Here is a 10851-nt window from a genome sequence, read left to right as displayed (position 1 = left end):
AAACATCAGCATCACATTCCTGACTTTTCCTCTCTGAATGAAGTTTTATACAGAATCAACAAATAAAAATAACAAAGAAAGCCAGTCGGTGGCAGCATTGGACCTTAATGCTGCAAATTATTCACAGCAACTGTGGGTTCATTCACTCCAGCCCTTCTTCATTGAACCCTAGAGCTCTGAAGCAAACTCTGGTCTGCCTGAAAGCATAGCTCTCGGTTCGCTTCAAGTGAACCAAACGGAGGACATCGTATAGAACATACGCGTGTATAGAACATGGATGTATCTATGATCATGTGTTGTATGTTCACATCAAACACAAAAAAAACAAGATGGATAGGATTTGATGCAGCTCCATGTTTTGCTCTTGTGTCCTGAGTTTTCTTGTTTCTTGAAGTTTCTCATTTTGAAATGGCAAATATCATTTATAAAATTGCCAGTGACTTTACAGTTTTACTAACACAGTGATTCCCAAACTGGGGTTCACAAGGTGAAGACAAACAGAGAGACACACGTTTGTTTTCAAGTGGGTTACATGGTTGGAGGTCAACTGTCTGAAGAGTTTGGGAACCACTGTACTAACATAAGGTTTTTAGTTTTTTTTTTACTGAATAAAACAAATATAAGGCAAAATGCAAAATACGAACATGTTTTTTTTCAGGTCATAAACAAATTAGCAGAATTTTCCCAAGCCCTTTAAGTTAACATTGATATGTAGATCTCTTGGAAATGATTTGTCACAAATTTAAAATTTAAATGAATGAGTCACTATTTTGTCATGATTTATATTATGACTTGGCTTCACGATCGTTTCTATAAAAAGTGAGTCCCCATATAGGAAGTTTGACACCTGACAAAGGGCAGGTCCCACATACACACATTTAAATGCTCAGTGTGTGTGTGTGTGCGTGTGTGTGTGTGACAACTTTAAATGCTCCTTCTACTTGCCCTCATTCAGCTTCACACACTGCACGTGACCTTGTCCATCCTTCAGCCCTAACGATCCCACTCATGTACATGATCCTCACCACAGGCTCAGGTGCTGCTGTGATTCAACACGCTGTTCGATGCTTGTGGTGAGAGACTTTACGGAAACACTCTGAGACTCACTGTGGAAAATGCCAATGTAATCTACTGGCCATTGTGTCTATTTCTTCCCTTGCCGAGCGCACACACACACACACACATACGTTTTACTGTATCTGTTGACCTAATATTGTTGCCAAATAATAGGCCTCATGTCTTGACAGCAGCTAAATGTGGCCGTGCAGTCTTGTATTACTGACACACTGAGATGGGAAAGTTGCCCTCATACCTAATATAACTACTTTCTGTGTATTTATAGCATGGCAGTGAGTCAGAATAGCACATGTGTGAACTGAAAATGAACCAGGAATATTTAGACCTTCTTCCACGGACGGTTACTATTCATAGCATTCCATGATATCACAACAGAGTCATTCTGGAGGGCGGGGCTAATGTGACAGCAATCTTTACTGCTGCTGGAAAAACTGGGATCATGTTGTTAGTAAACTCAACGTCACGGTATAAGACTGTGAGGACAATTCCTTTATTTTTGCCTTAGACTGAAAACATTTGGCTCTGACATCAAAAGATAAACATGGTGATGTCAGTTATATAACTAAATATTAAGTCTTATTCACTTTAATCTATCTATTTCAATACTTTTGCTCCCATGAAAAGTGCAGTGTTCTGTTACAAATAATGTGATCTTCTAAACGTCTAATCGTCTCATATTCATCTCTGATGTCAAACCCAAATGTTTTGGCAAAAATAAAGGAATTGGCCTCACTGTCCAAATTATTGGAGTACACAGTAAATATAAAAGGCTAATTCTGAGGTAATGAAAAACAACCATCAATCAGGTGATTGTACTCTTAATTCTTCTTCTTTTTATTATTACCAATAATGACAACAACAACAACAATAATAATAATAATAATAATAATAATAATAAAAATAAGGAGAATCATTTTTCATTTGTCATTCATTCATTTATTCATGATCTACCGCTTCAACCCATTGTTTAAGAGCAACCCTCAAAGAGCAACCCTCAAACGCAAAAGTCAGGACTTGTTTTTTATCAGATCAACAAGCAGTTTAATAGAAAAACATACATAACACTGCAGAGACAAACATTTGCACAAAACACAGTTTCAGTGTGCATAAAATGCTGAAATGAAAAAAAAAACCTTCAGTGAAATCCCCTCAGTCCTGGAATCATGGCACTCTTTTTCTCAGGTGAGGGTGTTTTGTTCATTCTAGGTTTGTTTGTTTTTTTACTGCATATTAAACATGGAAACTTTCCTGTGCATGTTGGATACTGTTGGAGATGAAAGATTTCATGCACAATTCAATATGTGACCCTTCACTTACTTGTCACTTGCTGCACAGACTGTGCACTGTGTATTTGTGATGAGGGACTTCATAAACTTAACACTAGGGAAAAAAAAACTAGAGGATTCTTAAAGAGGAAAATGACATTTGTTAATTGACAATATTGTCAAGCTTATTTTCATAAAGCTCAGTGGCTTTGTGATCCACAAACCAAATGATAAATGAGCCTGTTGTTGAGTCAGCAGTGAGACTGTACATCAGTGTGTCGTTTCCAGGCTGTCGGGACAGGGGCAGCCGGCCTCCTGGTGCTTGGATAACAGTGAGATCCTGGAGAAGGTCTTGAAGCAGCTTGCACACTGGTACTTTTTCACCTCGGAGTGAGTCTGGAGGTGAGCTCGCAGGTTGGATCGGTCAGCAAAGGCTCGGCTGCATTGAAGGCATGAGAATGGTTTCTCTCCTGCAGGAGGAAATCAGGGACAGAGGTCAGTCATTATGATAGAGGGTTGTGTCCACCGACTGGAGCGACTGGAGAAATGATTATGAGTGACACTTTTGGAGCAGAAGTGAACTCTGCTGCTTCCTGCACTTGTATATTAAAAAAACAAAAAAAACAAACACTACCTACATTTGAATTGTTATGCAGATGACAGTAATCAAGTTATAAAGTTTCAGGAATGTGCCACAGACATTAAGACCTGGATGACACATCTTCCACCTGTGCAACATAGAAACATCTTGTCATTAAAGGATGCTGAAAAGATTATTCATGTCTTTATTACAACTCATAATTATCAGGATGCTCCAAAAGGTTTGTGAAGAGTCTTCAGTTGGTTCAGAATACAGCAGCACAGTACACACACTGCAGTTCTGCCATTCACCCTTTCATACAGCTGATCTTCCCATCACTTGTCTTTCACACGCTGCCAGCGTGGCCGTCAAGAGCAACGTGGGGTGAAGCGTCTTGCTCAAGGACACAGCGGCATGTGGTCTTAATAACACTAGAGAAACTCTATATAAATACAGACCATTGTTGTGCACAATGGAGCCAGGAATCAAACTCACAACCCTTGAGTTGAAAGACAACTCACTCTACCACTGAGCTATCGTCGTCCTGATGAAGAAGATAACAGATCTGCTGTGTAACACTTTCATTTTCCCACATATTCAATTTTACAATCGCTCTGTGATCAGTGGAAAACGACACACCAGGAGTCCCATCCATCATTCATGCAAGGTATCATGGGCCATCATTATTATTATTATTATTATTATTATTATTATTATTATTATTATTATTGTTAGTTCAGACTAAGTTTAATCTGTATCTGATCCAAATATAACATGGTTCAGTCCAGTCTCACATGTTAAAGTTCTGTAGAGAAGTATCAGTATGTAAAGGCACGTGTCACAGTGTTTAAACCAAAGGTCTTAAACACTGCTCTGTTCTCTGAGTGCTGTTGTTAAGTTCAAACAGACGCAGCAGTTCAGCGACACAGCTGTCTCACTGCATCATGCATCGTGTGTGTGTGTGTGTGTGGGAGAGACAGAGACTGACCTGTGTGTGTTCGTATATGTCCCTGAAGCAGCCAGGGTCTGGAGAAGGCCTTGCCACAGAGTTTGCACACACACGGTAACGTGTGTGTCCTGATGTGCATCTTCAGTGCTCCCAGACTCACATACTCCTTCTCACAGTACTTGCATTGGAAGTTCTTTTTACTGCTCCACTCACACATGAGCTGCTGGTGTTTGTCCAGGCCGGAGAAGTTCAAGTACTCCTTATGACAGTCCGAACAATCAAAGCTCACCTGGTTACTGTTCCCAGGAAGGACGGTTGGAAAGAGGGCCAGGAGAGGGAGGGATGGAGGGAAGAGGCTTTCTTTCCTCACACGGTCTCCTGTGACACATTGAATTTCCAAGTTGATTTTAGTATAGGAGTCTGCTGTTTTACAGGCTTCTACAGGACGTCTACTCTGAGCGTCCATGGACCGGCCTAAAAGGGAAAGAGGGGAGGTGTTTGCAGAGGGTGGAGCACCAGATGAAGAGGAGGAGGAGGAGGAGGAGGAGGTCAGAGACCAGGCGTCCTGCTGTAGCCATGGGCTTGGTGTGAGAAGATGATGATGAGGGAGAACGTCAGTGTGTAGCAGAGAGACTCCACGTACGATGCAGGAGGCCTCTGTGGAGGAAACACACCACTGTCACTCAACTATTCAATGTAGATATCTGACAGATACTCAGTACAGTACTTCCAAAACAACTTACTTAAGTAAAAGTAAAATTAAAATGTATTAAAAATGACACAAAAAACCTACTCAATGACAGTAACGCAAGTAAATGTAATTCATTACTTTCCATCTCTGCCTGGCAGTTAGATTCCATCCCAACTCAACTTTGTTTCTAAAATCTTAGAAATGTCAGTTGCTCATCAATGATGTGAATATTTGCGCTCAATCTGAGCAGGTTTTAGATGACATCATAGCACAGAAACAGCACTAGTTAAAGTTAGTAACGACCTTCTCTCGAGTCGCTTTACTTGTCCTGTTAGATCTCCGTGCTGCATTTGACACCATTGATCACGACATTCTATTACAGAGAATTGCAAACAAAAATGAATTGTGGAGTTCCACAGGGCTCAGTGCTTGGGCCTATACTTTTTTAACCTACACTTGTATATGCTTCCTTTAGGGAACACAACATACACTTTCATTGTTACGCAGACGACACCGATTATATGTTATCAATGAAGCCGGATGACATAAATCTGGTTGTTCAACTCCAGGAATGTCTCAGAGACATTAAGTCCTGCGGCGACCTGGGACCTTGATTTCATCTGTTAAAGTTCAATAAATGAATTCTAAACATTTTTAATGCCTTAGTATTTTTTTCTATTTTAAAACATACTGCTGTGATTTCATATTTAAATTTAACAAAGTGTGTGTGTATAGAAATGTGTTCTAATGACACACACACACACACACACACACTTGAGTAGTTCACATAGTTTCTTTTTAATGATGGTGATTTGTGTCTTATTAGCAGCTCCTCTTTCTCTTGCTCCTATTCTGATGCTAACTGAAGTTTATCAGGCTGACGTTTGCTTTCAAACTTGTGCTGGAACAAATACAAAGGTTAGTGGGGGGGGTTTGTTGAGACGAGCCTGGAAGAACTCTACACAGCCCCTTGAGGCTGTTTGATGGGGCCCCTCTCCTCTCTTCAGGACCTGTGTGGGAACAATACTAAACTCCTTTAGGATGAATTTTGCACCTGCTGGTGTTATAAACTCTGCTCTGACAGTCAGCACTGGTTTAACAAACAAATACGCAGCAGTATAAATAAAGCATAAGGATTTAAAGTGTGCTCAAAAGTGTTGCATTTCTGTGGAACAAATACGAAATGACTGTGACCCATTGAACGACAAATCGGTGCTTTTCTACATGATTTTATCGCTATATCTTAAGTTAAAATTCAACACCATTATTAAAAATAGGACAAATGCTGCTTTTGCTGTTCTTGTAAAGTAAAAGTCTCGCCGAGAAGCTTTTAAACCGTTAAATGTAGCCAACTTTAGCGTGAAACTCAATGAATGAATGAACAAACACTGTTTTACCAGACACTGATGTGGCATATCATTAATAAACACAGATTTATTAGTGATAAACACTTGAACTTAGCAATGGTAATGGATGTTGTTTTCCTCATCATAATCAGTGATCAGTTTTAGGTTATTTAAATACATGGTACAACACTCAGAGGAGAATCACACGCTGGTGACGTGTCTTACCGTCAGTCGGCGTCTTCATACCCACAGAGGTCTTTTTACTGCTCTGATGTGTCTTCACTAAGAAAGACCGAGGCATGTTGTCGCCTCTTCACAGGGGTCAGTGTGCACTGACAGTGCTGCTGTAACAGCAGCTGTTTGTGTGTGTGTGTGTGTGTGTGTGTGAGTGTGTGAGGGGGGATTTCCACACACACACACACAGAAAGAGAGAGAGAGAGAGAAAGAGAGTGCATTGGCTTCCATTCATATGGACAGCCTAAACTTTAACCTCATAACCATTCAAATCTAAACTGAACCAGTTCCTGAAATGAGCTGCTGCCTCATTATGACCAGGTTTTAGTCTCCATGACGACGACTGGTCCTGACAAGGTCTGTGTTAATGCCATAAGAACACATGTACAAACACAAATCATATCAAATCTAGTTGAATTGATTTGTATAACTCCAAGATGATAGTGATGATGATAATTAAATTTAGAAAAGCTCCTGGTTTCTATCTTCTTCTCTTTCCACGCTGAACTTGTTTCTGTACATGTGAGATCTACTGTGACTCTTCCTGGGGTTTCTGCCATTTTTCCCCTGGACAAGAGTTTTTGTGGCGTTTTTCCTCACTCGTTGTGAGGGTCTAAGGACAGAGGGTCTAAGGACAGAGGGTCTAAGGACAGAGGGTGTCACTTACTGTACAGACTGTAAAGACCTTCAAGGCTAATTATGTTTGTGATGTTGGTCTATCGAAAGAAAATTGACTTGACTTTATATTATATCAAGGCACCTTACAATATTATATATAAGAAACCCTGCGGTGCCGATAGTGGTTAGTTTGCCAGTTACTTACTTATCTTATAGGAAGTTGGAAAAATGAACGGGTCACTTAAAACACCTTGTTGACAGAAGACGCCTGCGACACACTGTGAATCAAATAAAAGTAGGTAAGGCATTTTAATTGTGTGTAATTATTGTGATTATTGCTAAGGTTTTTACTTTTTCTTCATATTTAATTTTAATTTTAATTTTAATTTGTATTCTCTTGTTAGCAGGATCTTCTTAATCTTAATCCAAGTGTTATTGTTTAAAAAAAAATGTGATTAAATGTGAATTTTTTAATGAATTAATAACGTTAGGTGTGACTTACTGTAAAATCGATTACAATCAAAATCATAAAATACATATCTGTAATATTTTCATCGGAAAATTAGAATTATGAGCGTATTTACAGGGGATTATAGAATCACAATAAAACACATTTATTTCCCATCAGACTGACAGTTGAACAAGCAGATGCATCAACAGGATTAACGTGAGCCTGGCTCTTAGCCTGAGGTTCAGCCAGCATAAGTGAGATATCGCAGGCTGCAGACCTGTCACTGCAGATCACTGTTTGTTAGGTGTGAATGAGGGCAGTTAGGGTCACATGAGAGACACAGGCTGCTGTTTTGTAAATGCTGGATTTCACCTGTGGATTTCTGTGGATGAGCGTTCAACGGGAATCAAGCGTGTGCACGACAGCACTGCAGGTGGCTGATAGTTGAGTGACGGTTTCTATGTTACAGGTCACTGGAAGAAGACATCAACAATAATGTTGCTCTGATGCTTTTGGGGTGGGGCAGCAAACACATGGAAAAATAAATGTGTTTAAATAAAGAGGAAAGACACATGTGAATGAACACTATTTATTTCACATGCTGAACAAGTGAGGTTAGCAAACATGTGGCAGCGATATAGAATGTACACAATGCTATCATCAACGGGGAGGGGCCTCACTGTGTGGAGGTGGGGTTACAGGGTACAATTAGCTTCTGGAGAGAGTCGACATTTGGCCACTGTCAGGTATGTTTCCACCTGTAAACACAGACATCATCATCATCAGACATTACATTCAAACCATTGTCAAATTAGTCCTCACAATATGTTAGATTGTGGTGACAATTCCACGCTGCACACAGCGATGTATTTTACATCATGACCGAGCAGACAAAGGTGGCGGAAGCACACAATGCAAGTAAAGCGAGATAGCTTCCTATAGCAGCACTATACAGGTTTCAGAAGTGGATCATACTGCTAAAAATAAACCTGGATGTTCAGTAGGACTTCATAATACTATTTAAATAATGATCAACCTTTTGGCTTCTTGTGAATACTATCATCCGATATTGAAAAGTGCTCCCTGAACTGCTGCCTGACTCTATGTCCCTGTACATGCAAGTCACTGCTGCTGCTGCTGTTGCCTTCATCACGCAGCTCCAACTAAGTTTGCCTGGATGCAGTAAGTAACACAACATTTAAAGACAGATATACAACACACAACTTACCAAAGAAAGAAACAACATCAAAACATGAGAAAACATCACTCACTCTCTCTCTCTCTCTCTATCTATCTGTGTGTGTGTGTGTGTGTGTGTGAAATAATCATAAACAATAGTTAATCTAGTCTTGGTCACCATCATACAGTTCTAAAAAAATGTGGATAATCCACAGCATGCCCTGTCACAGTCATCATGACATCATCAGTTGTACCTTGTGCATATCCTTCTTGAAGCAGGCGAGGAGTTCGTAGTTTCGTCTTAATGATTCATCACCTCCCAGACTCTGATAGAAGTTTCCATAAGGAGCCAACTGGAAGGTGGAGCTGTCAGAGAACACTTCTGCTCCATCCTGATTGGCCTGAAAGGTCAGGTGACTGGTTATTCCGGAAAATGTTATTTTTATATTTTATTGGTTTGTGAGTTCCAAAAAGAGAGGATAACTAAACCTAAACAGCAGCTTTGGGTACAGCCTCAGAGAAGAGATGGGGATAAACTGGAGGAAGTGAAGAGCGACTGTGACCTAAGCTCTTTTCATATTTCATTTTCACTTGCTGTCATGTGTGTTTTGTGTCCATCAAGGAAAATTCATTTTAATTTGAACCAAGTACTTCATTTAAAACAAGACAGTAATCAGCTGTCTGGCGTACCACCCCGGCTCTGTGTGTAGATGCATGTGTTTTTACCTCAATCAGCATCCGGATTCCTGTTTTTAGTTCTGACAGTTTGTGTGAAATCTGGTTCCTGGGAAATGTACTCCATGTGACGAAGCGACTGGAGAATTCCCAAGATTCAATCAATCGAACAGAGATCGATAAGAGCTTCAGAACCTGGAAGGAACATGGCACCTGTTGTTATGCAGCACGTGGATCTGCTCTGTGCAGTGTGTGTCGTATATACCGACAGCCCTGATGATGTTGTGCACTCACTGATGTGCACAGTGGAGTGGAAGATGTTGTTTACTCACTGAGCTGCGTTGAGTCTCATGTTTATCGATGGGACTGATGATGTCATCAGAGTTACAGAAATCCTGCAGGAAGATTTTGTTGAGCTGACGTTGATCCTCAGTCTGTAGAGAGCTCTCCTAACACACACACACACACACACACACACACACACACAAAGAATTCAGGCTCCAATCGACAAGGTTTGAAATGACCTTTGTGCAGATGACAATTGTTATTCACATGATAGTTTGAAATGATTAAATCTTAATATTTGCATAGATGTTGTATTAACATGTTAGGATCATTATATTTGCCCCCTTTTTTTGCTTAAAATTGGAATCTGGCCCACATACTGGTGTTGGACAGGTATGTTGGTCATTAAGGAAGCAGTGCCAGGTGAGTTGCTTGACACAGTTGTAGCAAGGTTGTAATTATTTTAAAGGTCTATATTCAAATAATTGTTGACATTTAATAGTAAAGCTGCAGATGGGAGAACAACTGTAGGGAACAAAATAGGGATACACCATCTGTATCATGTGTTGCGTCGAATGCTGCACTTTACATATCGTAGAGTGAGCTGAGCAGGTGATCACCTATAAGAAACAGTGATGATGAAGTAGAGCAGACTGTTACTCGTGGAGGAGAAGTAATAAAAACTGCTATGTCTTCTTCAACTAAATTTGAAGTGCTTTATTACCTGTTTTGAAAAGTGTTAGATAAACGCACACACACTTACGAAGTCTGAGAAGTATTTCTGAGCGAGCAGGTGAATATGTTGAACTCTGCTCACGGCGATGGAGAAACGACGCTGGTCTAGGATTGACTGAGAGGATGCGGCCACAGACAGGACAGACAGCACGATGACAACTGAGAGAGAGAGAGAGGGAGACAAGATCACACAGGTGCCAGAAAAATTAATGCTTCTATTGGAAAAGGACTCACCTCTATCCATGGCTAGTAGTGGTTCAAGTTCTGGTTGAAGTGAGTGTGGTCTGAGCTCAGATGTTTGTGGTTTTATACCATCAAACTTGATGAGTACATTCATCAACAGAAACATGAAACCAACAAACAGCCCCTGTCTATATGTATTAATGGGTGTGTATGTTTTTGTGTGCGTGCATTAATGTATTTAACATTAAAATGTGACAAATACATGAAGGGTCAGACTTTTCTTTTTTTGGGGGGGGGCGGGGTACCTTCATATTAATATGTATTGACCATTAAATGTAACTGACGTAAAAACATGTAGTATCAGATTTTAGTTTGTGTGTGTGTGTGTGTGTGTGTGTGTAATGTGTGCTCACGTATTACTAATGTTGTGAGGACCTAAACCTGTTTACACAGTCACATTATGGGGACTTGTCTTCCTTGTGGGGACAAAAATCAAGTCCCCACAATGTACATGACTACATTTTAAGGTGAAGATATGTTTTAAGGTTAGGTTGAGGTTAGGGTTAGGGTCAGGGTTAGGCCA

The 10851-nt window shown here is 40.2% G+C and overlaps 2 protein-coding genes across 2 annotated transcripts; both read right to left on the bottom strand.

The window, feature by feature from the left end:
• Positions 1-2083: 2083 nt before the first annotated feature.
• Positions 2084-6214, bottom strand: LOC131474250 (protein snail homolog Sna-like). Its single transcript, XM_058652017.1, has 3 exons — positions 6134-6214; positions 3911-4528; positions 2084-2812 (listed from the first exon to the last, which is right to left on the bottom strand). The coding sequence occupies exons 1-3, from the start codon at positions 6207-6209 to the stop codon at positions 2613-2615; spliced, it is 894 nt and encodes a 297-aa protein (XP_058508000.1). The 5' UTR covers positions 6210-6214; the 3' UTR covers positions 2084-2612.
• Positions 6215-7786: 1572 nt separating this feature from the next.
• Positions 7787-10402, bottom strand: gh1 (growth hormone 1). The gene is made up of 6 exons (XM_058651776.1): positions 10320-10402; positions 10114-10244; positions 9398-9514; positions 9117-9260; positions 8645-8791; positions 7787-7969 (listed from the first exon to the last, which is right to left on the bottom strand). The coding sequence occupies exons 1-6, from the start codon at positions 10327-10329 to the stop codon at positions 7907-7909; spliced, it is 612 nt and encodes a 203-aa protein (XP_058507759.1). The 5' UTR covers positions 10330-10402; the 3' UTR covers positions 7787-7906.
• Between the last annotated feature and the right edge of the window lie 449 nt (positions 10403-10851).

The sequence above is a fragment of the Solea solea genome, chromosome 15 (assembly GCF_958295425.1).
Source record: "Solea solea chromosome 15, fSolSol10.1, whole genome shotgun sequence".
In the NCBI taxonomy this organism is placed as follows: Eukaryota; Metazoa; Chordata; class Actinopteri; order Pleuronectiformes; family Soleidae; genus Solea; species Solea solea.
The sequence above is the reverse complement of the archived record's forward strand: the minus strand, read 5'-3'. Positions and strand labels throughout refer to the sequence as shown.

What these genes read in the sequence shown, in the direction of transcription:
- LOC131474250 (XM_058652017.1), bottom strand. Translation starts at nt 6,209, where the DNA reads ATGCCTCGGTCTTTCTTAGTGAAGACACATCAGAGCAGTAAAAAGACC. An exon ending in TATGAAGACGCCGACTGACG is followed by an intron (nt 4,529 to 6,133) that starts GTAAGACACGTC and finishes TTTCCTCCACAG; the next exon opens with AGGCCTCCTGCATCGTACGT. An exon ending in ACATATACGAACACACACAG is followed by an intron (nt 2,813 to 3,910) that starts GTCAGTCTCTGT and finishes TTCCTCCTGCAG; the next exon opens with GAGAGAAACCATTCTCATGC.
- gh1 (XM_058651776.1), bottom strand. An exon ending in ATGAGACTCAACGCAGCTCA is followed by an intron (nt 9,261 to 9,397) that starts GTGAGTAAACAA and finishes TGTTCCTTCCAG; the next exon opens with GTTCTGAAGCTCTTATCGAT. An exon ending in TCAAGAAGGATATGCACAAG is followed by an intron (nt 7,970 to 8,644) that starts GTACAACTGATG and finishes CTGTGTTTACAG; the next exon opens with GTGGAAACATACCTGACAGT.